Source organism: Canis lupus, chromosome 36 (assembly GCF_048164855.1).
Source record: "Canis lupus baileyi chromosome 36, mCanLup2.hap1, whole genome shotgun sequence".
Lineage (NCBI taxonomy): Eukaryota > Metazoa > Chordata > Mammalia > Carnivora > Canidae > Canis > Canis lupus.
In genome coordinates, this window is record NC_132873.1 from 14,814,980 (window position 1) to 14,836,634 (window position 21,655).

A 21,655-nucleotide genomic window follows, 5' to 3' on the forward strand; every position below is an offset into this window, starting at 1 on the left:
AGGTCTTAGGATGAACCGTGTGAAACTGCTAATGAGCAGCCATTTTTGACTTATAAAAATGGGAATTTCATCTGGTTCAGACATGTGACCTTTGTCTTTTCCTTGCAAAGACCTAAAAGCCCAGTTCCCAATAGATCAGAGTTAAAGTTTCACTGCAGTCAGTATTCCAAAAGGAAAAAAACTAAAACTGAAGATAAATGAGTTGAGGTAGATCTTCTTTTAGTCTTGTTTAGGGGACGAGCCTTTCCTAGGTATGAAACCCTGAGAACGCTGCCATAGTTACTACCCTAGTGGTAGCGAGTTTCTGTGCTCTGTGACGTTTGTCGGAGAACCTACCAGCTTTCGGGGATGTTTATTACTTTCACCCTAAGTTGACTCAATTTCCCATTTATCAAAATGTCTGTACTGCCATCTAGAATTAAAGCCAACAGGGAAAGAACAATCTGTGATTCTACCTCATTCTGCCAACTTGTTCTTGAAGCTACTCAGGTCGCGTTCCTCCCCCCAGATTTTCATTTAACCTTTGACCACCCTTGTCAGCACTTCTGCTTAGTAGTCGGCGTAGTAAAGGGTACAGTCTTACAGTGATTTGTGACAGACCGTCCTCCTACATGAAGTCAGATCATTTAACCTCACCAACAGTTTATCAAGAACAAAGGGATCAGCTGAAAAGTTGACCTTACGCAGTGAATTAAGGTAGATGATGAAAATACAGCAGCTTCAGGCTTTAGAGTATTGCTCAAGCGGAGCGGCTAAGGTCTTAATTTTTTAAGATTTCCTTTATTCATGAGAGAGAGACAGAGACTGAGACACAGGCAGAGGGAGAAGCAGGCTCCCTGCAGGGACCCCGACGTGGGACTCGATCCCAGGCCTCCAGGATCAGGCTCTGGGCCGAAGGCAGACACCCAACTGCTGAGCCACCCGGGCTGCCCAAAGTCTTAGCTTTAAACCTGATGAAGATTTGGCATATTTCTCACTTAAATGTGACTTTGAAAATAGTATTCTAAAAAGTCAAAATAGGTGGGCAGTTTCTCTTTACAGCGACGATTATTCTAGTTCTTCCATTTTCTTTCCTAGGTTTTTTTAAAAAGGTTTTATTTATTTATTCATGAGACACAGAGAGAGGCAGAGACACAGGCAGAGGGAGAAGCAGGCTCCATGCAGGGAGCCCGATGGGACTTGATCCTTGGTCTCCAGGATCAGGCCCTGGGCTGAAGGTGGCGCTAAACCACCGAGCCACCCGGGCTGCCCTCTTTCCCAGGTTTTAACTGCTTAAAAGCCTCACGTTCTGTTTCTGTAGCTTTCCTGTAATTCCTTGCTCTCTGGTATATTTTACCTTTCCTTCTGGTGTGCTTTTTCCTCTTGGCACAAGAAGGAGCCGTTCAAAGATGCCGTCTAATGTGTGATGCCTCTGAGTACGTGGCCAGTGATTTTAAGTGTACTAAAAAAAGGTCTTTCGGCTGAAAAGAGCAAAAGCCAAAGAAATACATGATGACACTAACTAGAGACAAGGGTCAAACCAAATCACGAATGGTCAGTTTGAAAATGCTGTCAAGACCCTACTCACGGGTCAGAGCCGACTCAAAGGATCCAAGTTAGGCAGAGATGGAATGCTATGTGAACCAAGAGACGGGGTACAAACACACTAGCCGGATTTTAATTAAAATAGAGTTTATTAGCTTTTAATATAAACATGAGGAAGAAAAACCACATAAGTTGTAGCATTCTTTTCAAAATAAAACTGCAATCAATCAATACTTAACTCTCCAAGCTCCGAACTCCATAAACAATGTTTTTTGAGGTGGTAGATTGTAATATTTGATATACTGTTACGTATCATTTATGTGTCTGTCCTTTAAAAATGATGGAACCTGCAGCACTCAATATAATATGAAGCCTTGCTATACTGAGAGAAAGTATCCCTGGCCCAGACATGCTAGGTTTACAGGCAAAATTCCTAGATTACATTTGAGAAGGCAGGAGAAAGATTTCACATGGTTAGGAACACTAATCTTTTTTTTTTTTTTTTTTTTTACATTTCAAGTTTAAGTGACATCATTGCCAATCTCCTAGAAGACTGATTACTTAACTCCCTGCCCTTTAAAGCCTGAGGTGAGGGTTCCTCTTAAACAGCAGGACTGGAAAGAGACCCCTCCAGCCAGGTTAACCCCTTATCATTTATGTGTCTGTCCTTTAAAAATGATGGAACCTGCCCCAATCAATATAATACGAAGCCTTGCTATACTGAGAAAAGGTATCCCTGGCCCAGACATGCTAGGTTTACAGGCAAAATTCCTAGATTACATTTGAGAAGGCAGGAGAAAGATTTCACATGGTTAGGAACACTAATCTTTTTTTTTTTTTTAACATTTCAAGTTTAAGTGACATCATTACCAATCTCCTAGAAGACTGATTACTTCACTCCCTGCCCTTTAAAGCCTGAGGTTAGGGTTCCTCTTAAACAAGGCTGGAAAGGAGACCCCTCCAGCCAGGTTAACCCCTTATCATTTATGTGTCTGCCCTTTAAAAATGATGGAACCTGCAGCAATCAATATAATACAAAGCCTTGCTATACTGAGAAAAGGTATCCCTGGCCCAGACATGCTAGGTTTACAGGCAAAATTCCTAGATTACATTTGAGAAGGCAGGAGAAAGATTTCACGTGGTTAGGAACATTAAATTTTTTTTTTTTTTGACATTTCAAGTTTAAGTGACATCATTACCAATCTCCTAGAAGACTGATTACTTAACTCCCTGCCCTTTAAAGCCTGAGGTGAGGGTTCCTCTTTTTTTTTGCCTTTTTTTTTGTTGTTGTTGTTTTTTGTTTGTTTTTTGGTGAGGGTTCCTCTTAAAAACAGCAGGACTGGAAAGGAGACCCCTCCAGCCAGGTTAACCCCTTATCATTTATGTGTCTGTCCTTTAAAAATGATGGAACCCACAGCACTCAATATAATATGAAGCCTTGCTATACTGAGAGAAAGTATCCCTGGCCCAGACATGCGAGGTTTACAGGCAAAATTCCTGGATTACATTTGAGAAGGCAGGAGAAAGATTTCACATGGTTAGGAACACTAATCTTTTTTTTTTTTTTTTTTTTTAAACATTTCAAGTTTAAATAACATCATTACCAACCTCCTAGAAGACTGATTACTTAACTCCCTGCCCTTTAAAGCCTGAGGTGAGGGTTCCTCTTAAACAGCAGGACTGGAAATGAGAACCCCTCCAGCCAGGTTAACCCGTAGGCTCGAAGAGCTGTTTCAGATCACCTACTTTCAGATCACTACAATTAAAAGTCCAGTTCCTTTCAGTTTATTCCATGTGAATTACCATGGCTCTTCATAAGTTTTACCAAATGTAGAAAAAAGAAACTCAGATGGTCAAAAGAGGTGAACAGCAAAGCCCCTACAAAGAACTATTTTAAAAAGGGGAGGGTACGAGGCATCTCTCAAGTCTTAGTACAATTTTAAGCTTTGATACTTGTGTAAGTATAAATGCTACCAACATACAAAACACCATTTGAAAGTGTAGTTATGTCTTGTAAACTTACCTAGTTTTGTAAATTTTAGATACTAGACTTTTCGTTTTAACTATTTTTTTGTTCCAGCCAGCATTTGCCATCTTCAAGAGGGGCAATCATCGAAAAGTCTAGTAGACTTTTCGTTTTAACTATTTTTTTGTTCCAGCCAGCATTTGCCATCTTCAAGAGGGGCAATCATCGAAAAGTCTAGTAGACTTTTCGTTTTAACTATTTTTTTGTTCCAGCCAGCATTTGCCATCTTCAAGAGGGGCAATCATCGAAAAGTCTAGTATCTAAAATTTACAAAACTAGGTAAGTTTACAAGACATAACTACACACTTTCAAATGGTGTTTTGTAAGTCGGTAGCATTTATACTTCAGCAGTGCCCTGGAGGGCCCAAGCACACTATATTAAAGCTTAAAGTTGCACTAAGATTTTCAGGACACCTCCTTTTCACTATCTGCTTGTTACCACCGGCCCACCATGTTGGCTGGAATTATGAAAATATCTTTTAATACACATATTTAAGAATGGAAAATCATCAGAAAATGAGAAGCACCATTATAGTTCACAAGAAATGCAGCATGGACCCAACAGAAGTAGATAATCAATCGATAACATACTTTCTCCGTTTATGATTCTCAACATACTAATATGCTAATAAGTAGTGCTTGCAAAGAATCTGAATGACAAGTGTTACTCAGCAGCTTTTTGGTTTAAACTGATTGCCAATAATGACTAGCAGCTTCAATGATAAAATAGGGAGGAAGAACCCTTCAATACCTAACAATGCTACAGTCTGTTCCTAAGTGGCTTTATGAGTTGTTAGGAGTCCCATGTTTTCATGGTAATACTGCATTGATTCTAAAGAAATATGCAGCAATATTGGGGGAGAGGGCAAGAAAAAAAATAGGAAAACAAAAAAGTCATGTAGTTAGTGTCTAAAAATTTGAATTAAAAAAGAAAAAACCTCTCAGCTCATAGCTATCAGCCAATATAGTAAGCAAGTATATGTGTGTGGGTTGGAGCTTTTGCTTTGGAGTGGTTTTTGTAACTCTGTTTACATTAAAAAGGACAAAAGAGTGTTGCATTGACAAAGTCCCGTTCTTTCCTATGAGCATAATCCTTGTGGTCCACGAGTCTCTTGAATTCGAGGTCTTTCTTTTAGATGAAAATATTAACTTTGCTGGTTTGTGAGGAGAGGTGGTATTCCTCCAGTCCTTGTAGAATGAGGGGTTCACGGTGTTCCAACCCCTCCCACACCTCCCTTAAGAAAGGATGGCATTAGAGCGCTGAATACCAATGAAATTATCAGCGCTGAAAGACCTTCTCATAGCAGCTCGAGACCAGTCTTTGTATTTGTCTTCACACAATCTGGAAATGGCCTGGGAAAGTCAATCAAATAGAACACAAGAACAATTAAAAAAGAGGGTTCCAGCCTTTAAAAAAAAAAAAAAAAAAGCATCACTGATAAGCCACATAGTTACTGCTACCCTGGATAGCGGGGGTCTACACACCCAGGTTCTGAGAATGCTACTTCCTGCCAATTCACTAAGGTAATATCCTTAAAAGGCTAGGATTAGATTGATGGGCAAAGAAGAATTTGCTTATTTACAAATTGGATTCCAAAAATGTCAAAGGTATTCTGACGGGCTCCTAACAGCAATATCACCTGTTCCCAGTACACCTGTTCCTTCAACGTAATGAACATACACCTGGGGGAAAATCAGCATTTACTCAGCCATCCAACTTCTAGGCTTCATTGGTTCTTTTATCCTCTAAGCGAATTCTAACAGGGCAGGCATGTCTGGGCTTTGTTGGAAGGTCGGAGGTCTAATGACCGAAGCACCAAAAAGTGCTATTTCACCTGCACATTAACCATCGCAGAAAATAACTTATTCTAAGCTATACCAAGGTGCCACAAAAGTGTCCATTTAAAATGTGTCTTGAAATTTCAGTTGTGAATCACTTTGCTGTATACTCAAAGTCATAAACCATAATGACTTTGTCTCTTATTTGTTACCATTCCATTAAAAATCCATGAACTCTCTACAGCAGTACTGGAAACACACATTGTACAGTCTCACAGGTGAGCCTCTCAGGTGAGCCATGCTTTCTCTAATAAACTCATGGGACTGACCTGTGTTACCTGTAGAAAACAGTGGCATGAATTTGCAAACTGAGTAAAAAACAGTTAAGAATGGTGGATAGATTATGTACATAGATATGATTAGGGATATAATCAAACTATCCATGTATGATTATATGGAAGGGTAGAGGCTCAAAGGGAAAACCATTACCATTAGGAACAGATTAAATTTGAAAAAAAAAAAAAAAGGTTAAATTTAAGATATTCTGAACTATGGTTACAGAAGAAATATCTATATTTTTTCATAATGTAAGATTCTCATATAAATCATAAAAGACAAAGGGAATCTGCCACCAAAGGGTTAAGCTCTTCGATGTTTTTTTTTTTCTTCGATGTGTTAATTTAAAAGCTTTCCATGTTGCTAATCACTGCTTAATGAGATTTAGCCACAGATGCTGGTTTTGGTGGCTAACAGAAAACCCCGCCTAATGATTTCACAGCCTTACCTCTAGGTTTTGTGCTCTTTCTTTGCTAAGAGGAGCAAACAGAAAATTCACGTTGTTGTCATCTGCTAAGGAGCGAAGGTCAAAGTAGTATTTGGCATAAACACTGGAGGGAACATTAATATTAAACTGAAGTAGCTCCAAAAAATGCCTTTCCATCTCATTCCTAAGGGAGGAGACAACAAAACCAACACACGACAATTTTAGTCAATCGGGCAATCTTCAAAAGTCTCCTTCTGAGCTACTAGGAGGCTCTAAATTCTGTTTTGAGACAAATAGAGGCTACCCAGTAGCTCAGTAAACTCACGCTCAAACAAGGTACAGCTATTTGTGGTCCTTTCTGCATCCCAGCACTTTGAGTTTGGGACAAGGGGGAAGAGGTTATGGCCCTCTTATGCACTCCTGCTGCTGACTCAGGGGCTCATTCTTCAGAGTTCCATTAGTGCAGCTGTACGATTCAGGCTCCAGGCTCACTCACAAGGCCCCACTATAGTGATCAGATGAAAGGAATGATGTATGCTGTTTATTAGCTCTGAAGAACTCGCAGACATTTTCACCGGGCCGATAACAGGAAGGGGCTTATTGAAGTGGAGACGCGCCAACAAAAGGAGTGGGCACATCACCACGGCAACAAATGGATCCATCGAGAGCCACTGCTATTATCTCTGAGGGCGAAAACTCTTGAAGCAACAAGGATTCATCTCAAATAAATAAATAAATAAAGCTAGATTCGATGGAAAGGGGAATCCCCTCCCCCGCCCCAGTACATGGGGTTGTGTCAAAGGGCACACATAAATGCAAGTTTCCGCTCACCTTAATCTTACTACGGCAAGAAATTGTCACTAAGACAGGCCAGGATGCACTTTTTAAACTCTGGAGGGCAGAACGATCAAAGAGATGCCTTGGCTAGACTAAACTCACTATGATCTGACCTCTGGTAGAGCACTGGACTCAAACAGCCTTTCTCTCGGGTTGGGAATGCAAGCCCGAGATGTGTCACCACCCCTTGCCAGAAGAGAATGAACACACCCGCAGGGGGCGAGTTCAAGAAAATAGGAAAGAAAAATGTTGGGAGTAGTCCTTTGCTCCACGTGACCACAAAAGCTCACTTGTTAAATGTTTAAGTAAATAAATATAAAATTTGCCACTTTCACAGTAATCCTTTTAAAAAGTTACATAAAAATACCTGAACAAACACAAAGGAGCTTACTTTATAACATTTGGTTTCTTGGTTTTAAAGTTTTAATATTTTATCCGTTGGACAGATCAACAAACGTTGATGTTCTCCTCTCTTGTATGGTACGGGGAGCATTCAGAATATGAGCAGAGAGGAGGTTCGCATTTGTTGAATTTTAAACCCAATTGAACCTACTTCCAAATTTAATTTCCTGTTCATATGGCTGTGAGTCTATAGAAATGTAAATCAGATAATGTTTTGATAATCAGCTAATCAGGACTTAATTTACTAGAGGAATAAACGCACTTCACGATCCCTTTTATATTTTCTCCACTAATACATTTTAATTGTGTGGAAATACAGTACTTCATAGGATTAACATGTCTATTAATAAAGGTTTAATCACTGGAGAAAAGCCTTATGCCTATAGAATATGCATCTTCTGGGTTTTTTGTTTTTTAAATAGCCAAATGGCTGAATAGCACACCATTTACAGGCACAGCAAATCTTCTGAATAGCAGCTGCTCAGTTTAACTTATTCTTTTGAAGGGGAACATATTCTAAAGCATAGATGTTGGAAAGTTTGAAGAAAAAGCTGAAAGACACAATTTTTCAATTTAGACTCAAAATGAGACTATTTCAAATGGAAGTCAACAGCAGGGAGATAAAACAAATGTGTATTAAACACTTTGTTGTAATGCTTTCCAATTTCCAAAGATGATAAACAAAAGTAGCCTATTATAAACCTAGCTCCTGGTGCTGCTCTGTTTGTACACAAAATGTATTATTAGGGAAGCGGTCTTCTTGTAGCTAGGCACTGCCACCCCTGCTCCTGGAAAGTCACTCTTAGGAGCTCACACACTTCGCAGCATGTGCTGAGGTTTTCACTAGAATCTGTCTCAGCCAGGTGCGTTGAAGGTTTTGAGAAAATTTCAGCTGTCACCATGGTAGGGCTAGTGTTCACAACTGCCCATTTTTCTTCCTTCAAGGAACCAGAGTTTGCAGACTGATGACTGTGGTTATCAAAGTCACTTTAGCTCCTGCAACTTCCAGAGGTACTTTGATTCGTTTCCAATTATTTGCCATTACATCATTTGCTACCATGGCTGCAAGCAGCATCTCCGGGCCCACTCAGTTTACACTACTATCAAGAGCCACCCTGACAGCCACCAACAATCCCCTTCTCCTAGTCACCTAAGTATCCTCACTTCGGTTGTAAATATGCACTTTGGTAATTCTGAATGACAATCTTATCTAGAGTAATGGGCAAAGGTAACAAAAACAAACCTGCCACTGCCTGCCATGATCTTAATCTTCCCATGCTGTTCTGTAGAATCAAGACGTGTTCTTCCGCATTTTCCCCAGATGCCACCCACAAAGACGTACATACGTTTTCACTCTCAGGCGGGCACCCTGAGAGCGTCTACTGGAAATACTTCACTGGCTCATCCTGCTTATCACCCTCAGGGCCCTCATGGAAGTCAGGGTGGCCAAATCGAAAGCCCTCACTAAGTCTGGTGTTTCACTCCCGTGTCAGCATGCCACCTGAGAGGAACACCCTCATGGCTAACAGAAGGCCCCGCAAAGCACTGCTGTGGTTCCGCAGTGCCCCAGGAGACCCTCAACCACCACAGGCACGTGGTGATATCCTAGTGATGCTTTTTGGGACAGCCTGAGAAACAGGAGCTTTCTAACTCCTCAGACCTATTTTAAGGCAGGTGCAATACTCCTAGCAGGGGAGGAGGCAGGAGCACTGGGATCTGAAACCTTCATACACGTGGCTACTTTTGTACCATGGTTTCTGGAACAACAGAACTTCAGATAAAAAGGAGAGAAAGACCAGCAGAAGCTGACTCGAGCTGAAGGTATAACCTCTCACTAGTCTGGAGACCCTAAGACCTTAATAGTGGCCAAACATTTATTTTAAAGGTCAGCACGGGCCTCTTAAAAATGGACTGGCACTGGCACACAGCTTTAAGAAAGCCATGAAGATACTTATGATACTGTGTTGATAGTAAGCCTGTAAAATGCCAAAACCACCAGAAAAATATACTTCAATTTACCACTCACATTATTACAACAGTAACACATCAAGACCTACCAATTAACGATGGCGAACAGGAATTGTCATACCATAGCCAGATGGGAAGGCCGTAATTTTTGCCTATTTCAGTTCTCTGCCCAATGTAACCTTTAAAACTGCTTCTTAAAATGTAAACTTTACCGGAGCAGAGGCGGCGCTGGGAAATGGTTAGAAGTTCACCCAAACCTTACAGACTCACATGTCCTCAACTGTAATGTCCTTCAGGATTTGGCAGTAGTCCACATTCCATACAGCCTGATCGTCCCAAACCTTGGAGGCAAGAAGAATGGCTCCCAAGACAATTCTTTTCCAGTTAGTGGGACAAATGTCGATCTCAGCATAAGTTAAAAGCCTTTCTAAGTAAACCTGCAAAAGTAGAGCACTGGTCTTTGATTTTAGTTCAGTTTAAGTGCTGTGATAAGAACTGTTAGGAATGACAGATTGCATCTGTTTTTTACATGCCTTTTATTCTTACAAAGGTCTACAAAGACCTGGCTCCGCCAGCCAAAGCCAGCGGCCAGGTCACAGCCGTGGGTCGGATACTTCTGTTGCCTACTCTGCCCATGTGAATTCCTAGCCTTGGTCACGGCAATGAATGGATATCTCGGTGAAGGGCATCCTGAGCACAGGCACTGGGTTGTTAACCTTCCCATTCATAAAGGGAATGGATTCAGTACAACTGATTACAGATTCAAGCTGTTCAATGAACCCGAGTGCCTGCCCCGAGCACGGTACCCTACCTGGCTGGTTGTCACATGATCATTGGTCATCTTCCAGATGACCAGAATACGTAAAACCCCGGGTCCTAGGAGCACGTTTGCCTTCCCCCTTCCACAGCAAGGAGTCCTTCTGCGGCACAAGCCCGAAGATAAAAACTGGTGGTCAAGAGAGCCTCCCAGTGGCTGCCGTGTGGTGCAGCAGGACAGGAAGTTCAAACAGGTGTGCTTGAGGCCGGTCTTGCAGTATTCCTGTCAATTATTCCTCTAATATCTGGTGTCTTTTAAAGGAACATCCGTGCAAAGGCTAGTCCTCCTCTTATTTCCTCATCTTCACATCTCCATTATCATTTCACAATAATTTGTTTCTGTCTTATGTAACCTTCAGCTTAGTCAATTCTGCCACTTTTAAAGTGCTAGAGACCTGCCAGGTTCTGCAACCCTGGGACTCCTCTAAACCTGCCGTGAGAGGACTCCCGGATTTCTTTCCCCTGTTTCAAAAGTCTGCTCTAGAGAGACCTGGGCGGAGTTAACAGCTGAGGGAAGATTACAGAGGTAAGCCCTGATTTGTTGTTACTTCAAAGGGTGCTCTGCAGAAGAGTATATATGCCATTTGACAAGAAGAAAAGTCCAATTTTAGAGTGTTTATCATCTGAAGGTTGTCAGACTGCCAGTCAGATTTGCCCATATTCTCCAAACTCGACTGTTTTCAAAACAAATGGTTCTTAGAACACTGTATGTTCTTAGTGAAATTCTGCTCCCATTCCCCTAAAACTCACAAACTTCCCTACAAGGCTCAACTCCGTACTTTCTGGGAAAGCACTTCTATAACACTGGCAATCTCTCAACTTCCTATCATCGTTACTGGCAAACTTGGAATCCCCCAACCTCATTTACCCCCTGGCTCTCCTGTGTCAGTAGGAATGAGATTTCCTTCTCACTGAAGTAACTCTTCTTTCACCTGTGCAGAACTGTTCGCACAATGTCTTTTTGAAAAGTTTTTTCCTTCTCTGCCAGAGATTTTCCCCAATATGAATGTATTTATATTGCCCACGGCCCCCCTCCTCTTGTTTTGCTCACAGAAAATGCCCCATGCTGGCTTCTCATCTCCTGGTAGCCCGCCGCCTGCCGCTAGACTCCCCAGGGGCCTTCACCCCAACTCTGCACTCAAGTCTTCCCTGGTAACCTAAAGGGCACTGCTACTGGCCTAGCCCCTGACTTAAGGCCTTGGCCTCCATCTGACTTAATCCTGTTCCAACCCATCGGCAATTTTTGTTACCTCTACCTTCATCAGTGATTTGACTGATTTCTATTTGTCACTTCACAGCTGTAGCACGGTCACTGCCTCCTTACCTCTCGTCCTCTGCTCTGACTCCCACTACAGTCTATTGTCCCCAGAGCAGCCAGGACAGCCTCTTAAGAGCACTTCATACCCCTGCTCAAGGTCTGCCAGAGGTTTCTCATCAAACAAGTTTCCCATCTTCCTAGGCCTGTGAGCTACCGGGCCCAGGAAGATATGGCACTGCCCTTCTGGAACCTCATCTCCCATGTTGTTCCTCCCGTTCTTCATCTGACCACTGGCCACTTCGCTGTTCCATGAAAACACAAGACATGTTCCCATCTCCATCTTGCCCTTGTCCCCTCTGCCTATAAGGCCAGAGCTCATATCTTCATCATGTGGGTCATGGTTTGGGTGTTACCCTCCTGTCCTGATCATGCTATCTCCAACTGGTGCGCCCCTCTAACCACTTTGCCCCTTCATGCTGCCTTCTCTTCTCAGGATTTAACCACTACCTGAAATATTCAGGTAACGCTCATTTGAAAAAACAAACAAAAAAACAACTCATCTCTTCCTCGCTGGGATATAAGCTATATAAAGGCAAGAACTTTATTCCACTTGTTTTCTCCTCTGTCCCCAAGACTCAGAATAGTGACACAGACTAGGTACTCAGTGGGTATGGAACGGGCAACTGCTTGGCAGCATTTGGCCTTTTCACCACTCTCTCCTTGAACCTCTCCGTCTTGGCATCTCTTTTATTATTCCCTCCTGGTTCCTACCACTCTAGCCTCTCCTCTGACAACTTGTCCCCTAAGTGCTGTTTGTCCTTACAGATCTAGCTTCTATCCACTTTTTATTCTATCCTTTTCTCTGCATTTGAACAGCTACTAGTTAATTCCCTACCTCTCTCTAGCTTGGATTCATGCTCAGTTCCACATATTCAAGTGATGACTAGACAGTGTCACTCTGTCTCATGAGTATGTCATGCTTAACCTGTCTACAAAGAATTCCCCCTCTTCCAACCCAGCTGCTCTCCCTTCTGGCATCACCTTTTGGTCCATAGGGGAGTATGACTCTTGCCTCCCTCCAGCATGGGCTAAGCACTCCAAATGGTCTGTAGTTCAAAGACACGGCCCGAGCACCCACTGATGGGTCTCTACTCAAAAGCACAAATCCCCAATCCTAAATTCTAGCTGGATACTAAAGGAGTACAGGCGCTGACCTAAGTATTCTTTCCCTCTAGACCATGCAGTTAACTTCCTCTCTGGGTGTGCTATAGGCAGGAGTAAAAATAATCCCAGCTGCCTCCCACTTAAATAGGATTTATTTTTCAAATGATAAAATCTTACCACAGGAATTCTGTATGGATAACATGAAGGTCCCTATATGGCTATAGCTTAGCAGGCTAACTAGCAAAGCCTTTCCAAGTACTTCTGGCACTATATTCCTGGGCAGATTCAAGGCAGGCACAAGAGGACAGCAGGGGTGGATTAACATGCATCAAGCAAGGCACAGAGAATTTAAGGCAATAGTTCTCAATCAGGACACATGTTAGAATTGTCTGGGGAATACAGGGATAATCTGGGACTCAGCTTAGGGCTATATCAAAGGAGTCTCCGCCTGTGGACCAGATGGTTTTGTAACTGCCTACCTACCCTATCCCTAGCCCCCCAGCACACCTCCTATGGGTATACCTGTGTGCACTGTGTGTACATTTGTGTGCTGAGGTATGGTCGGAGAAACCAGAAATCTCTCCTGCTGCCTTTAATAGCAATTGTTTTATGATGAAAAAGCAATAGCAATGTTTTGAAGAATAAGGAGTACATTATTAAACTCGAATGTGTGTATTTTACTTTTGATAGGTTTCTCTTAATAAACTTCTGATGACCATTTCAGGAACATACTTCTATGTGAAAGCTGGACCATACCCTAGGCATAAGACAGAAACAGAAGAAAGAAGTAGCTTACCAAAGTTACTATTGCACATTCAGCTGTTAGCTGTGCAGCACTGAAAAGAGTACGAACAAATCTGTAAATAAATTTGTGTTCAGGATCATGCTTAAAGTATTCCTCCGGAACCTTTTCTCGCTGAAAGAAGAAAAAAATGCAGTTTAAGTATCCACTAAAGAAAAATACTTAAGTGCCCGTAACACAGTAGTCTTTATACTCGGGCCCACATGCCCCGTAAGATGATTTTGATTGGATGACATGTCTTTTAAATATAAACAATGGGGGATCCCTGGGTGGCGCAGCGGTTTGGCGCCTGCCTTTGGCCCAGGGCGCGATCCTGGAGACCCGGGATCGAATCCCACGTCGGGCTCCCGGTGCATGGAGCCTGCTTCTCCTTCTGCCTATGTCTCTGCCTCTCTCTCTCTCTCTCTCTCTCTGTGTGACTATCATAAATAAATAAAAAAATTTAAAAAAAAAATATAAACAATGGGATCATAATATACCATAGCAATTCAACACTACCATCTGTTAAAGAAAAATATAGGCATGACCTCAGAAAACGTATATATATATTCCTTTCTAACTTCCCCCTCCCAGAATTCTATCCAAACGTAAGTTATTTTTAGGCTCAAGAGTCTGGTTGATCACCACGTTACACTTCTCTGCAATCAACTTTGAAAAAACATTTTTGAGGTGCCTCAGTTGGTTTTGGCTCTTGGTTTTGGCTCAGGTCAGGATCTCGGGGTTGTGAGATGGAGACCTCACATCAGACTCCAAGCTCAGTGGGGAGTCTGCTTGAGATTCTCTTCATTTCCCTCTGTCCCTCCCACACTTGTGTGTGTGTACATGTGAAATAAATATTTTAAAAAATCTTTTTTCAGTTTCCTGTAACCATTAAGACTGTGCTGACCTGGGATCTCTGGGTGGCGCAGCGGTTTGGCGCCTGCCTTTGGCCCAGGGCGCGATTCTGGAGACCCGGGATCGAATCCCACATCGGGCTCCCAGTGCATGGAGCCTGCTTCTCCCTCTGCCTGTGTCTCTGCCTCTCTCTCTCTCTCTCTCTCTGTGACTATCATAAATACATAAAAAAAAAAAATTGGAAAAAAAAAAAAAAAAGACCGTGCTGACCTATGCAATAGTCACCAGTCACATGTGTCTGTAGAGCACCTAAGGAAGCAAATTTTAAAATTGCTATTTTAAAGGATTTAAAATTTAAGTTGTTTTCTAATTTTCTTCACAGAGATTACAACATATGTTAGGTTTATTTGCAAATACTTATATTGTTTGTGGTTTCTGAAAATTATCTTTTGAAAAGATATACTTTCTGTTATCTGGGGACATTTACTCAATTTTTTTTTTTTTCATTTACTCACTTTAGCTCACTAATTCTACAAAGCTGCAACTCAGTTCTTACTCTGTCATATCCCCTATGCAACATTCCCTTGTAAAATGATTAGATACAACATGGGTTAGAGAAGAAGACTTAAGATGATTTTTTACTTCAAGCTGGAGTAATTTTCTCCTAGTAATTAATTTCAAATCAAATCAGCATGAAATAAAGACAACTGCATGAGAGAAAAATACAACTTAATGAAACTGACACTGTGAGTGGTAAAACTGATACTTACTGTGAGTGGATGTGATCTCTCATCAAAAATATCCAAAGATCTATTTGCATCTCTATAAAATAAAAACATGCGTTTAAAAAATTATTTCAGGAATTAACATCTTAGTAAATATCTGCTGGGAGTAGAAAGGGGAGTGGAAGAAGCTTAACCTTCAACAAAGCAAACCATTTTACAAATTCTTTTGCATTAAGAGGGAGGGATTCCTCACCACTGAGTGGATCCCACTGTGGGAGTGGGATCCCACTGTGAAATCTCTTCTACAGTGACCAGCCAAGCCAGAGCGGACTTTAAGAATACAGACTTTCCCTAGCAGGCAATGCTAGTAAACCAAATATATTTTCACTATTCTAACCCCACAATGGAATATACACAAATATTTATTTTATAAAGCAGTAGTGGTGGGCAATAAAGTCTCTAGAATTTAATAAATGTGATTATGAAATTCATGTTTTCTCCCTTTTTTTCTCTGTAGTTCTCTACATGTTATCACGTATTTCTTGTTTCTCTTAAATAGGCTGAGTTAAAAATGTAATTTTTTTAAATTTTAAAATAGATCAGTCTTTCCACTTAAAAGATCACACTAACATGTTCTGCTCATTTTTATTTTTTTAAGATTTTATTTACTTATTCATGAGAGACACAGAGAGAGATAGAGGCAGAGGCAGAGGGAGAAGCAGCTCCCTGCAGGGAGCCCAGTGTGGGACTTGATCCCGGGACTCCAGGATCACACCCTGAGCTGAAGGCAGATGCTCAACCACTGAGCCACCCAGGCTTCCCTGTTCTGCCCATTTAGACACTGGTTCTTCAGGTGTGGTCTGCAGGCCTCTAGGGCTCCCCTTTTCAGGGGCCCATGAAGTAAAAAATGTTTTTATAGGAATACTAATGACGTTACTTGCTTATATACTTCTGACATTTGCAGTGACTATATAAAAAATAAAAGGGAGTAAAACTACTTGTTTCTTAGCATGAATCAAGGCAGTGGTGCCAGCTGTACCTAGTCATTCTAGTCTTCACTGCCACTTGCAGTTGAAAAAATATTCTGCTTTAAGAACATCCTTGATAAAGCAGTAAGATTTAACAGTGTTATTAAACCTCTATCCTTCTAGTACTCTGAATAAGTAGAAAGTATATACCAAACACTTCTGCATGCTCAAAGACAGTTAAAGGAGAAGCATGTGTGACTTAGCTGTGAGCTGAACAAGCCACTTTTTTTTCACAGAGCGCCAATCTTTATTTTTAAAGTACAACTGACGGTCATTCTCTTAAAAATGAACAAAGTGAGGGGTGCCTGGCTGACTCAGTGGGTAGAGCATGTGACTCTTGATCTTGGGGTCATGAGTTCAAGCCCTATGTTGAGTATAGAGTTTACTTAAAATTAAACCTAAAAAATCTTTTTTAAAAAATGAACAAAGTGAGCCTGAAACTTCAAGAAAAATAACTTAAATATTTGTTGCCAATGATAAAATCCAGGCTATCAAGCTAAAAGAAAAATCAGGATTTTGGAAAATTTGTACCTTTTACTATGACCTTCATCTATTGTGAGTTTGACAGTTTCTCAATACTTAAAGACTCTTCTGATAAGATGGGTGGTGATACTAACAAAAGTGATTTTTTTGACACTGTATGAAGAAACCTGAACTAGCACTTTCCAACTGACTGATTCATATTATAAAACCACATACAGGGCAGTGGCTCAGCGGTTTAGCGCCGCCTTCAGCCCAGGGCGTCATCCAGGAGACCCAGGATTGAGTCCCATGTCGGGCTTCCTGCAAGGAGCCTGCTTCTCCCTCTGCCTGTGTCTCTGTCTCCCTCTCTCTCTCTCCGTTTCTCTCATGAATAAATAAAATCTTTAAAAAAATAAATAAAACCACATACAGGTAAAAGATCCAATCAGTGTGCAAGATAGATCAATGGGTTCCATTAGAGTACAAGTTCACTGTTATGCTTTAAAATTCCATTATGATTTAAGAAATTAGCACTTGTGGACTTTTAGTAAAGTATCATAGAATATCCACAATTATCTGAACCCTTTAAAAGTACACCTTTTCCAACTACATATCTGAGTGAGGCTGAGTCTACTCCATATAGTTTCTTCAAAACCGATCACTGAGGACAGGATATGAAAATGACCTGTCTTCTATGAAGCCAGGTAGTAAAGAGATTTGTAAAACTGTAAATCAATGATATACTTTTCACTCAACCTTTTATTTTGGAACAGTTACTTAATTAAAAAAAAAATTTATGTTACCACTGGGGTTTCCAATCAGTGGAGATTCTGTTCCCCAGGGTTATCTGGAGACACAGTGTGGAGGGAAGGAGACGTGCTACTGACATTTAGTGAGTAGAAGCCATGGGTACTGCTAACTATCCTAGAATGCACATGACCTCCCACAACAAAGAACTACCTAGCTCAAAATTTCAATAGTGCCACATATAAACCCTGTTCTAACATACAGTAGATTTAATTTTTAAATACTGAAATTTAATTTCTAATATGGTAAATAGCAGTATAAACCACCACCAACAAATACTCTTTGGGTCTTCAGTAATGTAATAAAAGCACTATATAAGTTTAATAATACCTATATTGTTACCTAACACTTAACTTGATATCTTACAAATTAATTAGCTGGAATAAAAAGACAGATTTTAAAAGAGCTCACCTGTTCTTTATGTGGTAATATATTGCTAAGGTCACACTGTGAAAGGAAAAAGAAAATTGTAACAATTGATGTTATGTTACCCATGAAGACTTTTTTTAAAGGGGGTTGGGGAGAGTCAGGATCCTTCCAGGGGCCCAGGCGCCCTGAAATCCTCTTATTCAGAACAGTTCGTATGTGCGCTTTCCCTCTTGTTTCAGTTCTTTGGCTTTTGGCAAAAAAAAGGATTACCAAACTGCTAGATTATACGCTGTTAGAAGATCTGTTTTGGTCCACAGTTATATATAAATTATTATACATTTTCCCTGTCATTTGTCCTTCTACCCACAAAATGTTTCCTCCTCCTAGATAAGCTTTATTGTTTGTACACACGCTTAAATTTAAGCCATACAGTAATTTTTGTATTAAAAAAAAGAGAAAAAAGGTTAGGCCTTGCATTTCAACTGATTTAATTTACTATCCATCAACCCGCCCACTTTCCATTATTTCCATAAAAGAAAATAATTAAAGTGTTTCATATCAAATAAAATAATTTAAAATCATAATTAGAAAATTTAATAGAAAATATAAGAACCCACAAAAACAATAGTAGGTCTAGCTATCCCGAAATAAGCAGTGCTAACAAGGCAGCATAATACTACACAGAATAATATTTAATGACAGGTATTTTCAAAATAGTTTAAATAAAATATTAATGAACAGATACACTCTAAGTTACTATATTCTTAAGTTATTCACAGATGTTTTGTACTAGGCAACAAAGGCGTTCTCCTAGTTAAGTTAAATGCTTCCCTTTGCCCTCAGTATCTACAATGAAGCTCAAAACAATCGAGGGAAGGCAAATCTGAATTTTATAGCTAGGTCTATAGAATATGAGCACTTTCGAAAAAGGCCTCTAATGCTATTAGCATCGAAGATGGATACTTCTATAGTGCTTCAAACAGTTTCAATCTTTAATTTTATTTTAAAATCACAGAATCCAAGTTCTATGATGAAAAGGACCACTAAATCTTAGATAGCATTTAAACAAACAACCCATTTTACACATAAGGAACCAAGGCTTAAAAATGACTTGCCCAAGGTCCCACCAATGGTCAGAAGCAGTTCTCTTTCTCCTACACTCTAACCAGGCAGTGGTTCTCCAAGCTTGGCTGCATGCTAGATCACCTGAGGAGCTTCAAAAACTGCTTGGCTTCCACCTCCAGATGTGCTGACTTAACCAACACTGGATATAACGTGGGCATCAGAAAGGCTTTTAAAGTTCTCCAGGTGACTGCAATGTGCAACAAAATCTGGGAATGAATGAGTCATCCCGGATACTTTCGTACATATAATTATGTCTCATATCCTTCCTCCGCCTATCAAAAGGCTTGTGAGAGTGTGGTAGGAGAGGAGGAAATATATGTATTTTAAAATAGAGATTTTTGGAAAATGTTGCATAAATGATTCTAATAAGCTCCCCCACACTGAGAACAATGTGCTACCTCCAACGTAAACATTTTTCAGAATCATTCCTAAAAGCCAATTTGCCCTATTTTCTCAGTAAACCTTTATTTTATCAATAAATATACTAAATTATTTTTAAAACTTAATGAGAGCAAATTGTTTATTGTACTTTCACAAATTAGACGAAGCTGGGAAAAACAAGCATGAAACCTACTTGTTTGAGCAAGGTTAATCTTTAAAACCACTTTTGAATTATAGTAAAACATTCAGAATCTTTTGAATTCAAAAACTCTAGCCAAAGTAGAGTTTTTTTGTTTTTGTTTTTTTAAAAAAACACATGGATTTAGTGTCTTGGCTGAGTAAAAGCATTCAGTGATTACTTGCTAGGTGCCAAAACTTAGGATTTTAGACTTTTGGGGCTCGGTTTTTGCTGAAACACAATTTGATCTCAACTACTGTTACAAAGGAGAAAGTTACATTAATATGATTGTGAACTTGTGGTTTTTAATTAAAGTAAAAGCTACTGATAATTTAATTAGCTGACAAAGCTGGTGCATTAGAAGTAAAATTAAGTTTATAACCTAATTGTTTTCAAGACTGAAAATAAAATTAAAGATGAGGATATTAATATTTTGAAGTAGTGTTCTGGAAAGTCGACATTCATGTCCCAAAGAGATGTTAATAATGTTCTTTGGCCCAATCTCGAAGTCCAGAAGCTCTGCATGTCCAGGTCTGTTTTTTCTCCCTCTCTTAAATAAACTTGAAAGGTTCATCTTAAGACTGTTCTGAAAGTGCAACTCCAATTGTGGATTATAAGGTGCTCCCGGAAATTAAGGAATAGTTTCCATCATCACAACACTGTTCGTGTTTGCTGAAGTATAAACCTGACCACAGCTATGTTTCCAAAACTATTTCTTTCATTGTTCTCTGCTGTAGTTTTCTTATATATGGACTGACATAGTGTTCTGGAGATATATTCCTATATCTATACACATACATAAAATAAAAATTAAATAATCTATTAACTTATAATTTTCAGTTAAGCAAAATTTCATCCATAAAGAAATTAAGCATAAGAATCTGTTCCTTGGGCAGCCCAGGTGGCTCAGCGGTTTAGCGCCGCCTTCAGCCCAGGGCCTGATCCTGAAGACCCAGGATCGAATCCCACGTCAGGCTCCCTGCGTGGAGCCTGCTTCTCCCTCTGCCTGTGTCTCTGCCTCTCTCTCCCTCTCATGAATAAATAAAATCTTAAAAAAAAAAAAAATTAAAAAAAAAAAAAAGAATCTGTTCCTTAAGATTGGTTTGGTATATTTTCCCCCTCTTCGGGAGAGAGAAAGGAGAAGTTAACTTTCATACAGAAATAGTGCAGGAAAAAAATATGCACGATGGGGAAAATCTGACAAAAATCCAATCAAATTTAAATGCAGATACTCTCTGGTGCCAGTAGGGGGCAAACTACTCCTTCTTTCAAGAGTAGCATCCAAAGTAATGCACATTGTTTTAGGCCTATAATTCATAAAGAAATGCTTTTTTCTAGAAACAGCCAATAAAAAGCACCTCTCCTCCTCATTATGTTCAACAGAAATGTATTAATAAGTAAGAAGTGTACTTTTTCTGGGACTTATTTGCTAGCTGGCTTTCCCTTCCACCATGCACTCTAAGATTAAAATGGAAATTAAAGAGTCACAGAATTTAAGTTCTTGAAAGTAATATAAAATTGACACCAGTTTCTTAAACCTGATCATTTAAAAGGACAATCAAATGACTGAAATGACCAAGTATGGCTAGGATGGTTTTAGCATGAGGGGGTCTGTCACTCAGCCCTTGGCAACCTAGTTGTACTCACCATTTTATTGTGGTTCTAAGATTAGGTTGGCTGACTGTGCTGTCATCTAGAAATATTGTTGAGCATGAGCTATACTTTTTAGTAAGCTGCCCTGGAGATACCTGAAGGGGAAGGGAAATAGAAGAAAATGTCACAGTAAGTTAAACCTATAAAGTGTGTTTTTTCCTCGGTTAAAATGTCAAACGATAAAGCATTAAGATTTTTCTTATACTTCATGAACTGCTTGAGTGTGCTATCATGTGCAGCTCTATGGGAAACCCAGTGGATACTCTAACCTCCCACATGAGATTTAAGGAATGGGTTATAAACTACTGCCCTTGATAAATTATCTATTACCAAGTCTGGCAAGCACCTATTATAAATTCCCTTTATAATAATTTAAGAAGCTTACAATAAGATTTCAGTGTTTTTTTCTAAAGTAATGAAGAGCAGCTATTTTCTATTTCTACTATTCATTTACTACAATAAAATGTAATGCCTTATATAATACTGGTGCAAGAACATTTTGTTGCAGAAAATGAAAGCCCATAATAAATGTATCAGTTCAGGAGACAGGGTGATGAATCAAATGTTCTTGAGTCAGAGGCTATTTGTGCCAGGGTTTGCTCTATCACTAATAAGCAAGAGGGCCATAGGTCTCTCCGGGCCTCAGTTTCCTTATCTGGTGGACAAGAGAGCATTCCTTTAAGAGTCTCACATCCAAAAAATAGATAAACTAGCTTATGAGAACTTAACTTTAACCTCATGTTTAAATAAGACT

The 21,655-nt window shown here is 40.0% G+C and overlaps 1 protein-coding gene across 2 annotated transcripts in view; it reads right to left on the reverse strand.

Annotated features, from left to right (window-relative positions):
• Positions 1 to 2,772: 2,772 nt before the first annotated feature.
• CCNYL1 (cyclin Y like 1) overlaps positions 2,773 to 21,655 on the reverse strand; it is a 37,376-nt gene continuing 18,493 nt past the window's right edge. The window contains exons 4-10 of one of the 2 annotated variants that reach the window (XM_072813444.1): positions 20,896 to 20,996; positions 17,607 to 17,642; positions 14,944 to 14,995; positions 13,334 to 13,453; positions 9,570 to 9,736; positions 6,114 to 6,276; positions 2,773 to 4,903 (exon numbers count right to left, since the gene is read on the reverse strand). In XM_072813444.1, the coding sequence (XP_072669545.1) occupies positions 4,787 to 4,903; positions 6,114 to 6,276; positions 9,570 to 9,736; positions 13,334 to 13,453; positions 14,944 to 14,995; positions 17,607 to 17,642; positions 20,896 to 20,996 (756 nt within the window). In that variant the 3' untranslated portion in view covers positions 2,773 to 4,786. The remainder of the gene's footprint in view (positions 4,904 to 6,113; positions 6,277 to 9,569; positions 9,737 to 13,333; positions 13,454 to 14,943; positions 14,996 to 17,606; positions 17,643 to 20,895; positions 20,997 to 21,655) is intronic. The other variant, XM_072813445.1, reaches the window with a different exon arrangement.